Here is a 22,384-nt window from a genome sequence, read left to right as displayed (position 1 = left end):
CTTGGCCATTTGCCCACTGCAAACAGCATATGAGGTAGTGTGCTTCTTAATAAGTTTGCCTGACATGAGACAATGACTTCTGCAAGACCTTCTGATTCAACTACTTCTTTCGTCAACTTTATTTCTTATCCCTGGTTTTCTCAGTCACTGTTTGGGACCTTATTCGTCTATTTCAGACCAGTTCTGATTTTTTCCAAATTCATAGTACAATATGCTACAGATATTTCATCATTCGATTTACAGCTTTATTGAAGTATGATTTACAATATGATATATATACACAGACACACACATGTATATTCAGAGAAATTTTTTTTCAAACTTTGTATATACATATTCACATGTACATGAAATAACAATTAATGAAAAAGGTCTTGAATTTGAAAGAAAATCAAAAAACAAAGAAAAGCACAAAAACAAAAACAGAGACTTCCTTCACCTACTTTTTTCCTACTTTCTTCCATTTTATCCATTGAGTAATGACAAAGTATTTGCTTTATTTATAAAATGCAGGGATATTACTTATCCTGATTACATAATCAGTTGAGTTCCCAAAGTTACCACATTCTGTGTGATATATCTGCAAAATGGCTGTACACCTGTGACAGATTCTATTTTCTCATCTCCCTGAGTCCTACCTCCCCCACAGAATAGAGAGTCTGTATCTCCTTGGATCTGGACAGGTAAACACCAGAGTAGTGTCTCAAGTGGGACTTTTCGGCCTGAAAGATGCAAGGTTCAGCTGCCTTTGTCTTGGAGTCATGATGTGCAGCTGGGCATAGGTCACATCACAGGGCTCCTTGGATGCAGCAGCCTGGAATGGGAGAAGGTAGAGTAAGGTCTGTGCTCAGCACTGGGGCCTGGAGAACTGGAGAGGTCAGGACCCACCTGATGGTCTCTCACTTTGTCTTCTTTTGCCTGCCTGTTGTTTGAGTCCAGCGGTTCCTTTGGCATGAGGAAAGGAGAGGTGGGCTCTGCCCTTCTGAGTCTGGAGGGTTTCACTTGGGCATACAAATCTTTGGGGTGATTTTCCTCATGTTGGTTCTGCAAAAAAAAGAAAACAAAGCACAGGGAGTATATACTGATGCCCCAGAGGCTCTACTCCCACTTGATTTCTGTGGGGTGGAAAAGTAATACTTTAGACATCTAAGTCAAACCATGTCATTGCTGATGGGGTCTCTGGAGTTTCCTAAGACCTCTGAGTGCCTGGCAGTTTCTTCCTGAACAGTTGACATATTATCCACACAAGGTGACCTCACTCCATGGGCTCCATCTTTTAGAAAGAGAATGTTCCTTCCCACATAACACCTGTACTTGCCATGTCCTGCCTAGATGTGCCAGTCCATCATGTTTCTAGTATCCTCTCCACTCAGATTTCTCTTCAGAAGCCTATTTTCATCCCTTCCTTTAAATTCACATTGATGATGTTCCCCCACACAACCACAAGTAATTTCCTCTAATTCATTTCTCTCAAACACTTTGCAAGGCTCAGTCTCTGTGTTGTCTTCAACATATTCCATCCTATAGCTTGTCCCAGTGTGGGGGGGAATTATGTTCTCTCTGTGTCTGCTTCTCCCACAGGAGGCATGGTCAACAGTGAGATCTAGGAAATTGGAAGAGGAGTCAAGCAGCAGATGGGTGACTTTGCAAATATGAGTGACTGAGTTAGATACCCAGTGCCCACATTTTAAAAATAGCCAAGCAAGAATGCACATGCCTAGTACCCAAGCACTGGGGAAGGAAGACTGGTGTCCAATTCTCAATGGTAGCAATCTAGCCAATCAATGATCTTCAGGGTCATTGAGGGACTCGGTCTCAGAAAATGAGGTGGAATAAAATAGAAGACATCGATTGTTGACCTCTATCATCTACCTGTTCTTATACATGTGTGCACACAAACATTGTCAGGTACAGGGTTCTCATATATTCATATTTCCTGTTTACTTACTTGTTAGTTTTATCGATAATATTAAGCCTTATACATTTAAAGTAATCACTTTATCACTGAACTAGCTTCAGACACTTACATAGTCTTCTGAGACCAGGATGCATGCTAGCAAGCAGAGAGATGCTGTGAGAACAGAATGTATGGCCATATGGCCAAAAGTAAAGAAAGCAAGGGTGAGGTCATAGCATACAAAAGACAAGTGCTTCCAGAATCAAGAAGCCAGCTGTGGGCAATTCTGGGAGCGGAAAAAGGGCAGTGATTGATTACAGGGTAAAGTGGGTCATAAGTTCATAGCATTGTGGAAAAGAGACTCACCATAATGTCCAGCTCCATGCTCTCTTTAATCTGTGTTCCCTTCACCATGGTATCTGTCATAACAGAACATACAGGTCTTCCCCTGACCAAATTCCTAGGACTTCTCACCTCCCCAGTTACCTGCCCTCTCCCAGATAGCAACAGAATAAAGGGAATGTTGGGAAAGGGTCCATAATGAGTGTTTGGCAAGTGTCACAGTGACTGGTGCCTCAGAGAAGTTACCCAGACCCTCCTTCACCCCTGTGATGCTGAAACCTCAGACATTTCCCTCCCAGGGGCCCTCTTTCTCTCACACAAGGTTTCTTCCTGGATAGCAGCAGCTGGGCTAGATATGGAGAGAAAGGAGGTTGTCAGGTGGCAGTGAGGGGAGTCAGGCAGGTGGGGGTGTAGGTTGCTGGCCTTGAGTTACCTCTTCTGGATGCCTCTGTCCCTGGTCACTGCCTCTCCAGCTCCTGCAGAATGTTGCAAGTTGGTCACTGTCTGGACTGCAAGAAAGAGAAGAGTCTCATTCATGAGGGTGGAGCATCCTTACATCGTACCTTTAGGGAAGGAAAGAAGTTTTACAACTCATTTCATATGTGTATGTGTTCACATGTTCCAGGAGATGGAACAACTCATATGATACTTGATACTGCACAAGTTTTAAGATCGTATTGATGATCTGAGTTTCACAGAAGTTTCTAAAGTGATGTCTCCCCATCTGGGCTTTCCACAGGGCTGGCTTGCCTAGTCCTTGCTTGGGTAGCCAACAGGGGATGTACTACCCCCTGAGAACATGACCACCCACACTCTACTCACGTCCCTTGCTGCATTTTTTCTGGTTCCTGAGTCTGAGCAGAAGGAGTAGGGCAAGAAGGAAGAGCAGCAGGAGGAATCCCACAGAAACTCCAATCAAAATCTTCTGGTATCTTGCTAGTCCTGGGATACAGATAACATGAATGAGAACTGGTGTGAGAGGCACATACTGAGTCTTTATATTCACTACCTCTCACCCTCATAGCCATACACTATGAGACCGACTCTCATCGTTCCACACAGTTTACCTGCTGGTCACCCAGCAGGAAAGAGCATTGCTGAGGACTGAACACAAGTAATCCAGCCTCCAGCCTTATTCCCTACTCTGGAACTAAAATGCATGACCTGGAAGGAAGGAGCCTGGGTACTCTGAAATGACTGTGTCATGTATGGCTACACAGTGTCACGATCACAATGTCAGATGGGGCAAGACAATTGCAGAAGTGGTTTCTAGAGAATTTCACTGTATGAGAAGGACACAGATAAGATCAGCACTAAAAGGAACTTAACATCTAGTCCAGAGCATGCTTATAGAAACTGAGAATCACACAGGAGAGGGGCTTGTCCGCGTGAATATGTCAGAAAAGACTGCATCTACCCCATATCTAGACTGAGTTGTTGCAGCAACAGAGTTCTAGTTTAGAGCTCTGTGGTCAGACTCCACGGGGTGAAGGACTGGTTCCTAGGGCATCATGGGATGAGATGGGGAAATTGTGGGAAGTTACTTCCTGTTCTCATTCACATGCTTCTCTCTCCTAGGATAGATGTCAAATATCACTCTCTGTCAGGATCATTTTATTACGTCCTAGCCTGTAAGCCTTTTTTGGTTCTGGGGACCATGTTGAGCACACTGCTTGAATCCCAGCATCCTGGTCATCATGCAAGCTGATACAGAAGTAAAGACTTCCAGGGCCTGAGAGTTTTCACACTCTGGGATAGAACAAACTCCCTAGACAGGAAAATCTAATACTTCTATTGGTATGAGCTTTGGGGATCCAGGAAAGTGTTGGTAATAGGACAATGGGAGAGGGCGATGGGGAGAAGTGTGGCCTAATTATCTCAGGTCTTCTCAGTCTCACATCCACACTGAAGCCTGTACAGAACCTTGCAGCTGCTTACCTGGAACATTCTGAATTTCCCTCAAAAAGGCGGAATGGGAATTAATTGAGGAATCCCAATTTGCCTCTGTATTATTGACTAATACTAAACCCTTTCTGATTAGCCATGCTTAAGATAAGTCTACTACCAACTCAGTCAAGAGCTTCCAAGGTGAAGTATCCAATGTTACCCTCTGATCTCACATATATCAAGGTCATCTCACCTGAGACTATGATCTCCATGGAGACACTGGGTTGTGACAACAGGTAAGGAGATGATCTTTGAGAACCAAAACACATATAGATACCCCCAACGGATGGAGTCACAGCACTCATGGAGAATTCTGCCTGATATTGTGAATCTTGGAGCTTTGATATTTGAAGCATGTGGGAATGGAATGCACCCTCCTTGAACAGAAGGAAGCTGTCCACTGGGATTGACGATTTACACAACAGGGTCACTTTCTCTCCTGAGGACACGGTGGTGCCTGGATGCACTGAGAGGTTGGGTGCGACAGGAGGATGTCCTAGAGAGAAGAAGGGTGAGTGAGGGGCTACAGTCATTGTTCTGAGACCCTTTTGTATTACATAGTCTTCTATATCTTCCCTGAATGCCATTCATCTACTCCCCTCTCCACAGATCTGTTCATCCTGAGAAGACCTTCATTATCTTGACCATCAATCACTTGCCTCCCCAAAGCTGACCATGACCAGAGTCTGGGTTCCTGAGAGAATACACTATGTTCCTCACCTGTGATCAGGATATCCAGAGGGTCACTGGGTGCTGACCACTCAGAAGAGATGTTGTATGAACCATGGCATGTATACCGGCCACCAGTGGTGAAATTCACAGAGTGTAAGGTGAAGTTTGCATGAGACTTTCCAGCCTGGGTAAAATTGGCAGACATCTGTGGGACATCACTTCCGCCCTCCTTGGAAAGAGCAAATCTGTCATAACTCATGTCTGAGTAACACTGGAGGGTCAGCTTCTCTCCAGGGGCCAAGATAGGTTTTTGCTGGGTTATCAGGGAGGGCTTCCTGGATGACCCTGGAAGAAGGATATGTAGAAAGGCATCAGGTCAGCTCTTGCTATACATTCCTCTGCTGGCTAAGTTTAAGTCAGCTGGACACAAGCTAGAGTCACTGGAGAAGAGGGAGCACCAACTGAGAAAAAGGCTCAATAAGATTAGGCTGCACACATGTATGGAATTTTGTTAATTAGGAATTCACAGGGGAGGGCGCATCCCATTGTGTATGGTACCATCCCTGGGCATGTAGTCCTGGGTTCTATATGAAAGCAGGCTGAGCAAGGCAGTAAGCAGCACCCCTCCAGGGCTTCTGCATCAACTCCTGCCTCCAGATTCCTGCCCTGTTAGAGTTGCTCACCTAACTTCCTTTGAGGATAAAGAGTGCAGTAAAAGTGTAAGCCGAATAAAATCTTTCTCCACAACTGGCTGTTTGTCATGGTATGTCATTTCAGTAATACAATCCTAACTAGGACAATAACCTCTCCTTCCCTGCTCTGATAGTGTCAGGATCTCTCATAATCTGAGTTGTAGCAGTCGAGATATTCCTCAGCCATCATGGCTGGAACCATGGGGCAGCAGAGCTAGTGATAAAGGATTCCCAGTCAAAAACCAGATGACTGAATAAGTCTTCTCACCTGAGACATATATCTCCAGGGGGTTACTGGCCTCTGACCAGACATGTGGTTTACTTTTGAAGTATCCATAACATCTAAAAGGCCCACTCTTTCTGGATGTCACAGGGACCTCAGGAAACAGAGCCTGGGACTGTGCAGTGTGTGTGTACTGTGCCTGGAGGGACCTGGAGAAATTCTGATCTTCCCCAGTCACAATGAACCAATCATATCCTTTTGATGAGACACATTGGAGGGTCGTCACATTCCCAGTTGAGGTCACCACAGGGCTGGGCAAGGCTGACAGAGTAGGTTTACCATGGTATAAACATAGGAGAAGATGATGTGGCCTGTTAAATGATACATTGCCTCCAGCAGCTGGGCTATGGGTGAAAACATTTGGGAGATATATTTCCTGAGGGAAAATGTAGAGGACATGATGTACTTGATCTCACAAATAACATGGTAGAAATCAGGAATGTTATTCATGCAGTGTGTCTGAACAATTGATTGAATAAATACCTGTTTTCTATCAAGAGATCTGGAAGTAGATGTTGTTAATAGCCAGGGGACCATCAATCTGTAGCTCGAAACCTCACCTGAATACCCCAGAATGTTTATCCTAGACTCTGTCACCCTAGACTTTATCATTAGCTCTCAGGTAATGAACCTCATTCTTAGGGAAGATGTCACATACACTTTATAGCCTGCTGACATCTACGTTATCTTGGTCAGAGACCATATCATATTACAGGCCCGTTAGCTATAGAGCCCAACTTTATGGTCACTTCTCAGTTGAGTTTTGATGCAGTAAGACCTAGTTGTTCACTGGAGTTTCTATTATACCAGGAATCTTTTTTTCCAAATTTGTACTGTGTTTAAATTTGCTTACAATCAACCACCTTGTGTCATACTTTTTAGAAGTGTGAACCAGCAACAACTATGTCAGTGTGATCTAACTTTTCCTTGTTATTGCATGTGGGTCACATTCTGTCAGAAGAAGAGCTTTCAGGGACCAACACACAGAAAATGTGAGGACTGTGACTCTTAGTGTCCACTAACTTGTCACCACCAGCTCCTAGACTCTGGTGGTGAGTCCTGTGCTGTGTCCACCCAGCAGAGTTATAATAGTAACAACGATATCGTCCTGCATTATACTCTGTCATAGATGGGATGAAAAACCTGGCCTTGTGGTCAGGCACTGGTGAAGTTAATCTGCCCCAGGGTGCTTGGATTCCTTCTTTATATAGGAAATGCATTTGAGTTTCCATGGTTCCCTCAAACCAGATTGTCACAGGATTCCCTGAGGTGATCACAGAGCCTGACTCAGCCCAGATGCTGGGTTTCTGGAGGGTCCCTACAAAGAAGTAGGTGAGAGGGATGTGGGACTTTAAACAGTTGCACAGTGGATATGATACTTGGACTTGACCCTTGATTAACAGGAAGCATGGAGCCCTCTGAAGACCCTTCTCTCTCTCTTTCACCTCACCCTCCCAAGTTCCCTTTTCAGAACACCCCTCAGTCCTTTCTGTACATTGACTCCCACAATCTGTATGCTGGCCCATATGTGGGTTGAGGAACCTGTCCTTCCCTGTACTTATCACACATTAGAATCTCCTGGGGAAACATGTCAGGTTGAGTGTCTTTCAATAGAAGGGATGTGGCTTCCTCACCTGAGACTAGAAGCTCCAGGATGTCACTCCCTTCTGACCACACTTGAGGCTTGCTTGTTTGATAGCCATAGCATCTGAAACTCCATCTTTCACTGAGTGTGATAGGACCCACTTGGAATCTGGCTGAAGACTGCTCAGTATATACATATTGTGAGTCCATGGAGCTGGAGAACTGCTCATCCTTAATTAAAATGAAACCATTAAATCTCTGATTCGAGGTACATGAAAAGGTCACAGATCCTCCTAAGGGTACAACAGGGTATGGCAGTGCAGACAGGGTGGGTTTGGTGTAGACACCTAGGAGAGATATATATGGACTATTAAATGAGTTCACACAGTCTGGATTGTACCTCAGAACTGAGTAATGAGTTGGGATACATTCAGAGCAGACTTTTCTAAAGAGTCACATCTGAGAATTCATATGATCCTGAGTCTCAACTCACCTGTCACCACCAGCTCCAGGCGTCACTGTGCTGTGTCCACCCAGCAGAGTTAAAACAGTAACAACGATATCATCCTGCATTATACTCTGTCAAGAATGGGATGGAAAACTTGGCCTTGTGATCAGGTAATGGTGCACTCAATCTGCGCCAGGGTGCTGGGCTTCCTTCTTTATACAGGAAATATATTTGTGTTTCCTTAGTTCCCTCACACCAGATTGTCACAGGATTCCCTGAGGTGATCACAGAGCCCGGCTCAGCCCAGATGGTGGGTTTCTGGAGGGTCCCTGAAAAGAGTTAAGTGAGAGGGATGTGGGATTTTAAACAGTTGTACAGTGAATGTGAAACTCAGACTTGACCCTTGAATAACTGAAGGACACATGGAACCATCTGAAGATCCATATCTTTGCTGACCCTCCCATGTTCTATTATCACAACACCTCTCATTAGTTTCTGTATCTTGATTCTCAGTTCTGTAACTGTATCTGTGGGCTAATACACATGTCCTTCCCTGTGCTCACCACGGGGACACATAGAGACATCTGAAGACCTGTCTCTCTCCTCACCCTCCCAAGTTACCTTTTCAGAACACCCCTCAGTCCTTTCTGTACTTTGACCCCCACAATCTGCATACTGTATATGTAGGCTCAGGAACCTGTCCTTCACTGTACTTGTCACACATTAGGGTCTCCTGGGGAAAACTGTTTCAAGTTCTATGTCATTCAATATGGAGCCTGGGGCTTCCTCACCTGAGACTAGCAGCTCCAGGATGTCACTCCCTTCTGACCACATTTGAGGCTTGCTTGTGTGATAACCATAGCATCTGAAACTCCATCTTTCACTGAGTGTGATGGGACTGACTTGGAATCTGGCTGAAGACTGACCAGTATATGCATATTGTGATGAGTCCATGGAGCTGTAGAACTGCTTGTCCTTAATTAAAATGAACCTGTCATATTTCTGATTTGAGGTACATGAGAGGGTCACAGATCTTCCAAAGGTTACAACAGGGTTTGGCAGGGCATACAGGGTGGGTTTGTAGTAGACACCTAGGAGAGATACATATGGAATATTAAATGAGTTCACACAGTCTGGATTGTCCCCAGACCTGAGTAATGAGTGGGGATATATTCAGAGCAAACTTTTCTAAAGAGTCACATTTGGGGATTCATATGATTCCTGAGTAATGCCTCACCTGTCACCACCAGCTCCAGGGCGTCACTCTTCTCAGTCCACCCAGCAGAGTTATAACAGTAACAGTGATATCGCCCTGCATTATTCTCTCTCATGGATGAGATGATAAACTTGGCCCTGTGATCAGGCACTGGTGTGGTCAATCTGCTCCTGGGTGCTGGGCTTCCTTCTTTATACAGGAAATATATTTGGGTTTCCATGGTTCCCTCACACCAGATTGTCACAGAATTCCCTGAGGTGATCACAGAGCCTGGCTCAGCCCACATTCTGGGTTTCAGGAGGGTTCCTGAAAACAAGTAGGTAGGAGGAATATGGGATTTTACCAGTTGAATGGAAAATATGAAACTTGCAGTTCACACTTGTATAACAGAGGGGCATGGGGGATCATGTGAACATCCATCTCTCTGCTGACCCTGCCAGGTTCCCTTCTCAGAACACCCCTCAGTGCTTTCTGTATACTGACTCCATTAATCTGCATGTTGTATATGTGGGCTCAGGAACATGTCCTTCCTGTGTTCATCACACATTAGGGTCTCCTTTGGAATTCTGTTTCAGGTTCAGTGTCTTTCAATAGAGAAGATGAGACTTTCTCACCTGAGACTAGGAGCTCCAGGATGTCACTGCCTTCTGACCACACTTGAGGCTTCCTTGAGTAATAGCCAAAGCATCTGGAACTCTATTTTTCACTGAGTGTGATGGGACCCACTTAGAAGTTGGCTGGAGACAACCCATCATACACATATTGTGAGTCCATGGAGCTGGAGAACTGCTCATCCTTAATTAAAATGAATCCATTATATCTCTGATTCGAGGTACATGAGAGGGTCACAGATCCTCCTACGGCAACAACAGGGTTTGGCAGTACAGACAGGGTGGGTTTGTAGTAGACACCTAGAAGAGATACATATAGACTATTAAATGAGTTCACACAGTCTGGATTGTCCCCTAGACATGAGCAATGAGAAGACTTATCTAGAGAGTCACATCCGGAGATTCATATGATTCCTGAGTATCCACTCACCTGTCACCACCAGCTTCAGGGGGTCACTGTGTTCTGATGTGCCATCAGGGCTTTTATAATAACACCGATACTGGCCTGCATCATGAGTTTTAATGGATGAGATAAAGATCTTGTCCTTTTTTTCAGTGTCTTCATGAGCTGTTGGTACCTGGGAATCTGGGTTACCTTCTTTATAGAAATGGTATTCCTGGGCATCTAAAGGGCCTTCACAAAGTAGAGTTACCTCCTTCCCAATGGTTACCACATTACTTGGCACAGCTCTGAGTGTGGGTTTTGAGAGGCCCCCTGAAAACAAAACAAAGAAAAACACAAAAACAAAACAAAGCAATGCAAACAAACATCAGTAGCAACAAAAAATGGGAGCTGGGTCAGAGGACATCCTGCTTAATTTCAAGCTCCCAATCTCAGGAACTTGCAGGCAACACCAGCATCAGCCCACACCAGCTCTTCTCTATCTCTTTTCTTCAGAGTTGACCATTGATTCCCACTGAGTGTGCATACCCTAGACAAGCTGGGAAGACACTCACCTGCCAGCACTGGGTTCCTGTGGCCCAGAATCAGTCCTGCAAGAGAGTTACCTGTGAGTGTATGTCCTTGAAGCCTGAGCAGGACTACCACTTCCAGATGCCTTCTGAGGTACTGAGAGACCCTGATGAATTACTGCTCAACTGAGAGGTAGACTACTTCTTAGAACAGAATTCTCTCTCCACAACTTCATTTCTCACCAAGACAAAGCAGAACTATGAGGGTGGGGATCATAGCATCTCCCAGTTGCCAAAAGTTTGCAGATGGTTTGTCCTCTTGCAAAAAAAAAAGACACAAAGTATATTGCCTGTGCAGTATGGTCCCTTCTTGTCGAGAGTATGTTATACAGACAGTCCTTTCAAAAACAGGAACTGCTCTTTTTAGGCAAGTGGCTTTTGCTTTCCCACTGCTGTGAAGGGTGGGGCTGCAAAACATGTGGTCTCTGTTCCTGTGGGTTTCTTTGGTTTTGGTTTTGGTTTTTGTTTCTGACGGGAGCCTCCTGAAATTGGGAAGGTCTAAATCTCCTCCCCTTTCTCAGTCTGCTTCTTGTGTGCTAAGTTTACAAACCCATATCTGATTATGGTCTCTTCTTTCAGAGTATCTCCCATATACCCATCTATATTTGCTTGCATGATCCTCTTCACCAAAGAACAGGACTTAACTAGAAATAATCCTGGCATCTTCCTGAACCAACACCTTCAGCTGAGGGCCTGAGCTGATCTTTTCCCGTCAGAGTTTCTGCTTGGTTCTCTATCATTTCATCCAGACGATACTCATAATGCTGTAGGTTCCTTATCATGGCCAGCTTCCTACCCAGCTCTAGACATGCTTTGGGTATTCTGTGTGAAATTTTCTTGGGGATACATGAATACTGAATGGCTAATTCCCCAAGAAGGAACATCAGTGACAAAGACATGATTCTTTCCAAATCAAGTGGGTGAAACAATGAGTTTTATAAGTGATCCTTAAAGGGATATGAGCAAACACTTTCAAATATGTTTCTTTTTTTTTGAGACAGGGTCTCATTGTTTACCTCTGGGTGTTCTTGAACTCACTCTGTAGAAAAGATGGACCTTGTACTCATGAAACCTGAAGGAAAAATTCCCACAAGTTATATCCGGTTTAACACTGGAGTGTTAACATCTAGCCTTGATCTGCATTTTGTGTTTGTTACCCCTGTCTCCATAACTTGTGTTTGAAGTTTTAGCTGAGAGTTTTCCTAGGGGATCAAAACCTATGCAAACTAGTAACAAAATCTAATCCCCCTCCAAAAAACCTATGGTAAAAAGGAGAATTGCATTTGGCATTATCTCTCTTGGTGGCTTAGAACAAAGACATTTGTATATGGAATTGACTTGTTAAAGGTGTGATTTGTAAAACAATAAAAGGATCCTTTACTCACCAAGACTAGTTCAGTCCATAGAAGTGAATCCACCCTACTACTAGAAAATGATAAGAATTCATCCTTGATGTACCTCCATACAACTTTTCTCATATCTGCCTGGACCTATACCCACACTCAATATACAAGATATTGATGCCCAGTGTGGAGCTTAAAGTTTCCGTAATGCCTGTGCTACTGCCACCCATTCACCAAATCTGAGTTAGGGGCTGTGGATTAAAAAATAACAGACAAGAGACAGCGAGTCATTTGCCACAGCAGAATGCAGAATGCTGTTTATTGAAAGAGGAAGGAAACCTTAAATACAGGCTTACTGCACAATGAGGAGCACTGGAGGGCAGAAGTTCGCTGCCCAATGTTCTACATTCATGCATCTAAGCTGTTTACACCAAATGAAGGATACACAAACAAAGAACTTCTGGTGATCTTTCAGTAAGAAGGGAATCAGCATAGGGAGAACATCTGATCAAGGTCATAAGCAAGGCAGCAGCCATTCACAGTGGGGGGCTAGGGCCCAAAGGTCCCCCCTTTTAACTAAAAAATGAGCTTCTGACTTAGGTTGTGTGGGAGGTCAGCAGGTCACCTTACCTGTCATGGAGACACCTGCCTAAGCCACACAGGTGCTCTGGCTTAGGTTGATGACTGATGAATACCCCCCCCCCCCCCCGCCCCCCGGCATTACCATTCTCAGAATACTCATTATCATACAGACTCAACCATGTGAGCTGTAGAGTAACTGCTGCCAAAGATCTCAAAGTGGTGCTGAGCTTGCAATCTGGGCAACATAGAAAAGACCAACAGAAGTTTTAACCCACCCATAAGCCAGTAGGCTAAAGGCTAAAGGGCAATTGAGTCATTCCCTTACTTAGCGTTCCTTACTGCAAATTGGAGTCTCATAAGGTGGTATCCCATGGGCAAGTGGAACTTGAGTATTATAAATTTTATGACTTTCAAAGCCAATTCATATGTACAATTGTAGAATTAAATTTGTTATGCCCAATAGAATGAAAGATTAACTAACTGTGGTGGCTACTTTTGTGAGCGGGAGCACGAGCCCTAACCCTAACACTAACCCTAAATTTATTAGGCTTCATGCTACACTCTAATGCTAAAAATAAATAAATAAATAAATAAATAAATAAATAAATAAATAATATAAATAATATAAATAATATAAATAAATAATTAGATAATAAATAAATAAATGTGCTAGCTCTAGTAACCAATTATGAAATAGCAATCCCAGAAACAGTAGCAGCTGCGTGGCTACCACCACTATAACAGCAACAACGGCAACAGCGATGTCGATTCTCTTCTGGAGCATGTGAGCACCATCTGTGTCTAACTGCTATGGTCCACTGGCATGGACACAGCTCCAGGAACACGAACCACCAAGGCCCATTTTTCTTGATCCCAGCATGACTTAAGTGGCAGCTCTGCAAAAGAACAACTAAGAACCATAAAGAAAGAAAAAAAGACAGCAAACAAGGAGCAGAACTAATGGTCTCATAATGGCTACATTCAGGTTCACAAATTTTAAGGTATCTTCAAAAGAGGTTAGATGTATTTAAGGAGACCAATAAATGTTTCACAGAGCCACTCCTGAAAAGTAGGTACTACACGAGCTCGAAGAGGATTGCAAAATATGAAAGGCTTAGCTGGCATGCTATAGTTAAGAAATGAAGGTCAATGACTTTCAGAGTTATCCTTAATCTCCAAGGTGTCTGGGTGACACATTCTCAAATATACTTGAAAAAGCAGTTACCATACATTACCTTCTGAAGAATCCAACCGCATGGCTACAGTTCCTAGGCTTACATTAACACTTGCCAAGGCCATATTGGGCTCTCAATCCCCATTGGCATCGAAAGGGGAGAGTTTTTCATGAAGGCCCAATAGGTTTCTGCCATTTTGGGATTCAGCAGCAGCCACAGGGCACACACAGCACTCAAGAACCCAAAGAGGAACCTAATTGTCCAAAGAAAGACACAAACAGATACCTGGGGCCCACACCAACACTGCATCGGGTCCCCTCCAAGTGCCAGTAGAAAGATCCTCCATCGCTCCAGAGGGTGATTTGTAACAGGAGCCCTCCAGTGCTTATCTGCAGCAGATACTCCAGCAGAGTCCACTGATAAAAATTTTAAAATATATAAAACAAGGGAAAGAATAGAATGTGGAGAGGAGAGATGAGCCCCTAGCTCCCCCCTTTTTACTTTAGCAATATATGTTTTTAAGGTACGATGGCAGCGTTCTACTATTGCCTGTCCTTGAGGATTATAAGGAATACCAGTGTTACTAATGATAGAAAAATCTTGGCAGAATTTTGAAAATCTCATACTGTTGTTGGCGGGACCATTATCAGTCTTTATGCATTTTGGCACTCCCATATAGGCAAAAACAATGAAGATATCCTTAACCTTTTACCCTCAATAGACGAAAGCAAAAATTAGAGAAGAATATGTATCAATACACATGGACATATTGTAATTTTCCAAAGGAAGGCACGTGTGTGACGTCCATCTACCACACATGATTAGGTAAAAGTCCTCAGGGATTAACTCCCAAATGAGGAACAGGTAAAAATTCAACACAAATAGGACATGATTTAACTATCTGGATGGCTTCTTCCCAGGTTATGCCTAGGTGATGACGAAGAGATCCAGCATTAAGATGATAACATTGATGCAACTGAGTAGCCTTTTCAAAGGCAGAACAAATTAATGTGACAGCCATACGAGTAATGGCATCAGCCCTCTGATTACCTTCGCTTAGAGGTCCAGGCAATTGGGTATGAGCTCTAATGTGGCCCACATAAAGGTTATGTGAGCGGGACCATATGAGTCCTTGCACTTGCAATAAATATTCATGAATGGGAGAAATAGATGGTATGTAGGCTGTTGTCTCCAAAGGCATAAAGGCATGTGCCACATATAGACTGTCAGTATAAATATTTACACTCTCATCAAAAAACATCTGTAAAGCAAGGAACAGTGCCTGTACCTCTGCCATCTGGGCAGAAGTGCCCTGGTCATTTATTCTCTTTACTATGTTACTAGAAACCACCACAGCAAAACCATGTGAAGTACCATCAGTAAATACCACATGGGCCTGAGGAATAGGAGTCATCTGTATTATCTTGGGAAATATAACAGAATGCAATTTAAAAAAATTGACATACATCATTGGAGGGGTAGTGAGTATCAAACTGACCCTGCATGGAGCATGTCAATATGGTCCAATCATTATCATTAGCTTGCAACCATGCTATTTGAGACTGGGTGTATGGGGTCACCACAATATCTGGCTCCTTTCCAAAGGTTTGAACACTGATCTTGATTCCCTTAAATATAATCTGAGCAACAGCCTGAGGATAAGGAGTAATGGTTTTCGCTGGAGAAGCTGGGGAATGTACCCATAGTATAGGACCTGTTTGTCAAAACACTCTAGTAGGTGAATGAGAAAAACCAAATATTTATGACCTAAATAATGATAGGGAAAAGATATCTGTACCTTTTCTGGGGCTATTTGTAAATTAGCCAGGCTAAGAACCTCTTGTAATTTAGAAAACACATAAAAAACAAGTATTTTATCTTTAGCAGCCAATAAAATATAAGTCAATCACAATTAAATTCCAGTGTTTAGGAATTACCACAGGGGCAGGCAAACCAGGCTGTGTTGCTCCCATGAGAAGCATGGTTTTATTTACAGCTCTAAGATCCTGCAATAGCCTCCATTTTCCCGACATCTTTTTAATAACAAATATAGGTGAGTTCCAAGGTGAAGTGGAAGAAATGGTATGTCCAGCATCTAGCTGTTCCTTAAGTAATGTGTTTGCAGCCTCCAATTTTTCTTTAGTAAGGCGCCCACTTTTCCACCCATACAGGGTCATCACTTTTCCAAGTGATTTTTATTGGTTGTATAATCAAAGGCTGCTGTGCAGTGACCCCTATGGAAAAGACCCTAATCCTCTAGTATCCCCAGAACATCTAGTGACACAGCTCTTGTCTGCCACAGGGAGTGGATCTCCTTGCAACATTTTCCCTAAACCTCTGCCCAGGCAGTAGCCCTGACTCTTCAGCATCTGTTGTACAGGGTGTGTAGTAAGCACTGCTCCCATACCATTTAACACATCCCTTCCCCACAAGTTCACTGGAATGTCAGGTAGCACAAAGGGTTGAAAAGTTCCTGCATGACCTTCCTCATCCTTTCAACTTAAAAGTAGCGTGCTCTGTAATGGCGTCTGAGCTGTGCTGATAACTTGTAGGTTAGAGGTAGAATTTTTAAGGGGCCAATTGGGATCTCAGGATTCTTGTGAAATTATAGATATATCCAGTACCAGAATCCAATAATCTTCCAATCTCAATCCCATATAATTTTATTTTTAATTTAGGCTGCTTATCATTGATAACTGTTTGTCAAAATACCTTTTTTCCTGTACCTCCAAAGCCTCCATTTCTACATATAGGCGCCATTTTGCATTTAAAATATGAAAGCAGTAATAATTGAGCAATTCTATCACCAGCTTCTATTTCCATGGTCCTTTTTACATATGCCAATTATAAAAAGCATTAAATACAATCTCTATAGGATTTGAAGAGGTAATTTTAAGTAATACTCTTGAGTATTTTTATAAAATCTTAAAAAAGAAAGATCCTTTTTTATAGATTTCAAGTAACACTTTAACACAAATAGCCAATTATTACCAATGTGGACCAACAATTTACTTGTATTTTATCTACTGGAAAAATAATTTTGTAACCTCTTTATCAGTAAGAAATTATTTTTTATGGGTTTATCTTGGCAACATTTATTTAATAAGCTAATAACCCAATCCATTTCAGGTGTTATTTTTCTATAGAATTAAACCAAGAATATCTAGAAAGCAACTTAAATTGCAGAGACAAATTTTTAGTAATGATCAACAGACAAGAACATACCTAACATATAGTTCAAAATTATGAATTTTGTTCCTTTAGTTTATCTACCATGAAAATCCAAACATTTATTAAGACAACCAAAAGAACAGAACATCCCTTATTCACATAGTATTGACAGCATTCCATGTTATGACCAAAACCATTTTTCACCAGAAATTAGGCCCCTTTAAATTTTAGCGCCTGTCCCTCTCCCAGGACTCTGCTTTCCTTGGTGTGTTCCTGTTGGCCTCCTGGCTCTACCACCTCCTGCCTGTGCATACCTGCCCACCTGCTGCTCCGTGCTATCTCGCTGATGCTGCAGCATGCAACTTTGTCCACAGCCATGCTGGACATGCGCCGCCCCCCTCCCCACACACATTCCTGTTTAAACTTTTAGCACTAGTCCAGTCTTGGGCTTCTGCTTGCTTGGCGCGAGCTGAGGCTGTGGCTTAGCTTTGGCTCTGCCCAGTGCTCAGGCTCTAGGGCCTGTGCCTGTCCAGGCTGCACTCCATCTCAGCTCTGCCTCCCACCTGCAAGTGCCTGTCTGCCCACTGGTCTGGGCTATCTCATGCATGCCTTTGTCCTCTACCACCACGCAGGGTGTGCATCCTGCACACACAAACTCACATTTAAACTTCCTACTCCCATGAAGGGACTACTTAATGAGTTATTTCCATCATAATGGAAAAACAGAAAAACATTTCCCACAAAGGGATCCTAAATATTGAATTATTCCCACTCTGAGGGAAAAATAAAAAACATTTAAACCAAAATGAGCAACCAGATAGCAAAACTTAAACTCTGGGCTCCCTTGTTATTCAGCCAGCAGCAGTGAGGCCTACCTGCTGACTCTTAGAAATTCAGATGCTGCTGCTCTGCACTGGCTGTGAGAAAGAGCTCAGAGTTTCAGCTATCCTGAAATCTCTACAATTGGAAAGTCTTTTCTTCCTCCATTACCACTGGGAAGAGGCTGCTCTCTTTCCTTCATCCTTCCTCTACAGGGCCCCAATCTTTAGGCCTAGTTTCAAAAAATTTTCCCTTTTTACTGGGAAAATCCTTTTTTCTTGATTATTTTTTTTCCTTTGGTTTTTTATTTTATTTTATTTTTTATTTTATCATACAGTTCAGTTCTACATATCAGCCACGGATTCCCTTGTCCTCCCCCCTCCTGCCCCTCTCCCCTTCCCCACAGGCTACCCCCCAATTCCACCTCCTCCACTGCAAAGCCTCTTCCAAGGACTGAGATCAACCTGGTAGACTCAGTCCAGGCAGGTCTAGTCCCCTTCCAGATTGAGCCAAGCTACCCTGCATAAGCCCCAGGTTTCAAACAGCTAACTCATGCACTGAGCACAGGACCCAGTCCCACTCCCTGGATGCCTCCCAAGCAGATCAAGCTAATCAACTGGCTCACACATTCAGAGGGTCTGATCCAGTTGAGGGCATTCAGCCATTGGTTCATAGTTTATGTGTTTCCATTCGTTTGGCTATTTGTCTCTGTGCTTTATCCAACCTTGGTTTCAACAATTCTCCCTCATATAAACCCGCCTCTTTCTCACTAATTAGACTCCCGGAGCTCAACCTGGGGCCTGGCCTTGGATCTCTGCATCCAGAATCCTCAGTCCTTGGATGGGGTTTCTGGCACGACTATTAGGGTGTCTGGCCATTCAATCACCAGAGTAGGTCAGTTCCAGCTGTCTCTCAACCATTGCTAGCAGTCTATTGTGGGGGTATCTTTGTGGATTTCTGTGGGCCTCTCTAGCACTTTGTTTCATCCTTTTCTCATGTGGTCTTCATTTACCATGGTCTCTTATTCCTTGTTCTCCATCTCTGTTCTTGATCCAGCTGGGATCTCCCACTCCTACAGGCTCTCTTTCCCTCGACACTCCCACTCATGTCCAGGTTGTTCAAGTAGATCTCAGCCATATCTCCTTCATTGGGTGATCCTTGTGTCTTTCTTGGGGTGTTGTTTTCCAGGTAGCCTCCCTGATGTGAGTAGCAGTCCAGTCATCCTTGTTCCACATCTAGTATCCTCCTATGAGTGAGTACACAACATATTTGTCTTTCTGAGTTTGGGTAACCTCACTCAGGATGATTTTTTCTAGATACATCCATTTGCCTGCAAACCTCATGATGCCATTGTTTTTCTTTCCTGAGTACTATTCCATTGTGTATATATGCCACAATTTATTTATCCATTCTTCAGTTGAAGAGCATCTAGGTTGTTTCCAGGTTTTGGCTATTACAAACAATGCTGATATGAACATAGCTGAGAAAGTGATCTTGTGGTATGATTGAGCATTTCCTGGGTACATGCCCAAGAGTGGTATAGCTGGATCTTGGGGGAGATTGATTCCCTATTTTCTAAGAAAGCTCCATATTGATTTCCAAAGTGGTTGTACAAACTTGTATTCCCACCAGCAGTGGAGGAGAGTTCCCCAAGTACCACATCCTATCCAGCATAAAGTGTCTTCACTGTTTTTTTTTTTCATTAATCACTGTTTATTTATTTTTTTTTCATTTTTTTTATTATTATTATTTTACAACACCATTCAGTTCAACATAATAGCCACAGATTCCCCTGTTCTCCCCCTCTCACCCACCCCTCCCCCCAGCCCACCCCCATTCCCACCTCCTCCAGATCAAGGTCTCCCCCAAGGACCGGGGTTGACCTGGTAGACTCAGTCGAGGCAGGTCCATTCCCCCTCCCAGACCGAGCCAAGTGTCCCTGCATAAGTCCCAGGATTCAAACAGCCAACTCATGCAACGAGCCCAGGACCTGGCACCAATGCACAGCTGCCTCCCAAACAGATCAAGCCAAATGACTGTCTCACCCGTTCAGGGGGCCTGATCCAGTTGGGGGCCCCTCAGCCTTTGGTTCATAGATCCTGTGCTTCCATTCATTTGGTTATTTGTCCCGGTGCTTTATCCAACCTTGGCTTCAACAATTCTCACTCATATAAACCCTCTTCTTTCTCACTAATTAGACTCCCAGTGCTCCACCAGGGGCCCAGCAGTGGATGTCTGCATTCAGATTCCTCAGTCCTTGGATGGGGTTTATGGCACCACTATCTGGGTGTCTGGCCATCCCATCACCAGAGTAGGTCAGTTCCTGCCGTCTCGCGACCATTGCCAGCAGTCTTTTGCAGGGGTATCTTTGTGGATCTCCGTGGGCCTCCCTAGCTCTCTGCTTCCTCCCCTTCTCACCTTCTCATGTGGTCTTCATTTACCATGGTCTCCTATTCCTTGTTCTCCCTCTCTTTTCTTCATCCAGTTAGGATCTCCCACTCTCTTTCCCTCGACTGTCGCCCTTCATTGTTCCCACTCATGACCAGGCTGTTCATGTAGATCTCATCCATTTCTCCGTGTGTTTTTTTTGGGGTCCCGTTTTCCAGGTAGCCTCACTGGTGATGTGAGTAGCAGTCCAGTCATCCTTGTTCCACATCTAGCATCTTCCTATGAGTGAGTACATACCATATTTGTCTTTCTGAGTCTGGGTTACCTCACTCAGGATGATTTTTTCTAGATCCATCCATTTGCCTGCAAACTGTGTGATGTCATTGTTTTTCTCTGCTGAGTAGTATTCCATTGTGTATATGTGCCACAATTTATTTATCCATTCTTCAGTTGAAGGGCATCTAGGTTGTTTCCAGGTTTTGGCTATTACAAACAATGCTGATATGAACATAGCTGAGCAAGTGCTCTTGTTGTATGATTGAGCATTTCTTGGGTATATGGCCAGGAGTGGTATAGCTGGATCTTGGGGGAGATTGATTCCCAATTTTCTAAGAAAGCTCCATATTGATTTCCAAAGTGGTTGTACAAGCTTGCATTCCCACCAGCAGTGGAGGAGAGTTCCCCTAGTTCCACATCCTCTCCAGCATAAAGTGTCTTCAGTGTTTTTGATCTTAGCCACTCTGACAGGCGTAAGGTGGTATCTCAGAGTTGTCTTGATTTGCATTTCCCTGATGATTAGGGAAGTTGAGCAATTCCTTAAATGTCTTTCAGCCATTTGGGATTCCTCTGTTGAGAATTCTCTGTTTAGTTCTAAAGCCCATTTCTCAATTGGACTGTTGGTCCTTTTGATGTCTAATTTCTTGAGTTCCTTATATATTCTGGATATCAGTCCTCTGTCAGATGTGGGGTTGGTGAAGATCTTTTCCCATTCTGTAGGCTGTCGCTTTGCCTTGTTGACCGTATCCTTTGCTCTACAAAAGCTTCTCAGTTTCAAGAGGTCCCATTGATTGATTGTTTGTCTCAGTGTCTGCGCTACTGGTGTTATATTTAGGAAGTGATCTCCTATGCCAAGGCGTTCAAGACTATTTCCTACTTTCTCTTCTAGCAGGTTCAGAGTAGCTGTATTTATGTTGAGGTCTTTGATCCACTTGGACTTAAGTTTTGTACACGGTGACAGATATGGATTTACAGCCTACTGCACGGTGATATCCAGTCATGCCATCACCATTTGTTGAAGATGCTTTCTTTTTTCCATTGTACACTTTTGTCAAAAATTATATGTCCATAGGTGTGTGGGTTAATGTCAGGGTCTTCAATTCGATTCCATTGGTCCACATGTCAGTTTTTATGCCAATACCAAGCTGTTTTTTATTACTGTAGCTCTGTAGTAGAGCTTGAAGTCAGGAAACGTGATGCCTCCAGAGGTTGTTTTATTGTACAGGATTCTTTTGGCTATCCTGGGTTTTTTCTTTTTCCATATGAAGTTGAGTATTATTCTTTCCAGGTCTGTGAAGAAGTGTGTTGGTATTTTGATGGGGATTGCATTGATTCTGTAGATTGCTTTTGGTAAAATTGCCATTTTTACTATCTTAATCCTGCCTATCCATGAGCATGGAAGATCTTTCCATTTTCTGACATCTTCAATTTCTTTTTTCAGGGACTAAAGTTCTTATCATATAGGTCCTTCACTTGCTTGGTTAGTGTTACCCCAAGGTATTTTATGTCATTTGTGGCTATTGTAAAGGGTAATGTATCTCTGATTTCCTTCTCAGCTTCTTTGTCCATTGTGTATAGGAGGGCTAATGATTTTTTTTTTTGAGTTGATCTTGTATCCTGCTATGTTGCTGAAGGTGTTTTTAAACTTTATCAGTTCCTGGGTGGAATCTTTGGGGTCACTCAAGTATACTATCATGTCATCTGCAAATAGGGAAAGCTTGAATTCTTCCTTTCCAATTTGTATCCCCTTAATCTCCTTATGTTGTCTTATTGCTCTGGCTAGAACTTCAAGTACTATATTGAATAAGTATGGGGAGAGTGGACATCCTTGCCTCATTCCTCATTTTAGTGGAATTGCTTTGAGTTTCTCTCCATTTAATTTGATGTTGGCTGTTGGCTTGCTGTAAATTGCCTTTATTATGTTTAGGTATGTTCCCTGTATTCCTGATCGCTCCAAGACTTTTAT

General features: G+C 43.3%; 1 protein-coding gene across 1 annotated transcript in view; it reads right to left on the bottom strand.

Moving 5' to 3' along the window:
* Positions 1–223: 223 nt before the first annotated feature.
* Positions 224–22,384, bottom strand: part of LOC102909696 (leukocyte immunoglobulin-like receptor subfamily A member 3) — a 60,689-nt gene continuing 38,528 nt past the window's right edge. Inside the window, 15 exon segments of the mRNA XM_076569140.1 lie at positions 224–814; positions 889–1,044; positions 2,264–2,316; positions 2,557–2,588; positions 2,673–2,748; positions 3,062–3,181; positions 4,380–4,682; positions 4,907–5,203; positions 7,468–7,764; positions 7,911–7,931; positions 7,934–8,194; positions 8,657–8,956; positions 9,103–9,387; positions 9,696–9,992; positions 10,123–10,407. Of these exon segments, the coding sequence (XP_076425255.1) occupies positions 704–814; positions 889–1,044; positions 2,264–2,316; positions 2,557–2,588; positions 2,673–2,748; positions 3,062–3,181; positions 4,380–4,682; positions 4,907–5,203; positions 7,468–7,764; positions 7,911–7,931; positions 7,934–8,194; positions 8,657–8,956; positions 9,103–9,367 (2,292 nt within the window). The 5' untranslated portion in view covers positions 9,368–9,387; positions 9,696–9,992; positions 10,123–10,407 and the 3' untranslated portion in view covers positions 224–703.

This window comes from Peromyscus maniculatus, chromosome 1 (assembly GCF_049852395.1).
Source record: "Peromyscus maniculatus bairdii isolate BWxNUB_F1_BW_parent chromosome 1, HU_Pman_BW_mat_3.1, whole genome shotgun sequence".
NCBI classification, from domain to species: domain Eukaryota; kingdom Metazoa; phylum Chordata; class Mammalia; order Rodentia; family Cricetidae; genus Peromyscus; species Peromyscus maniculatus.
This window is presented reverse-complemented; position numbering and strand designations above follow the sequence as displayed.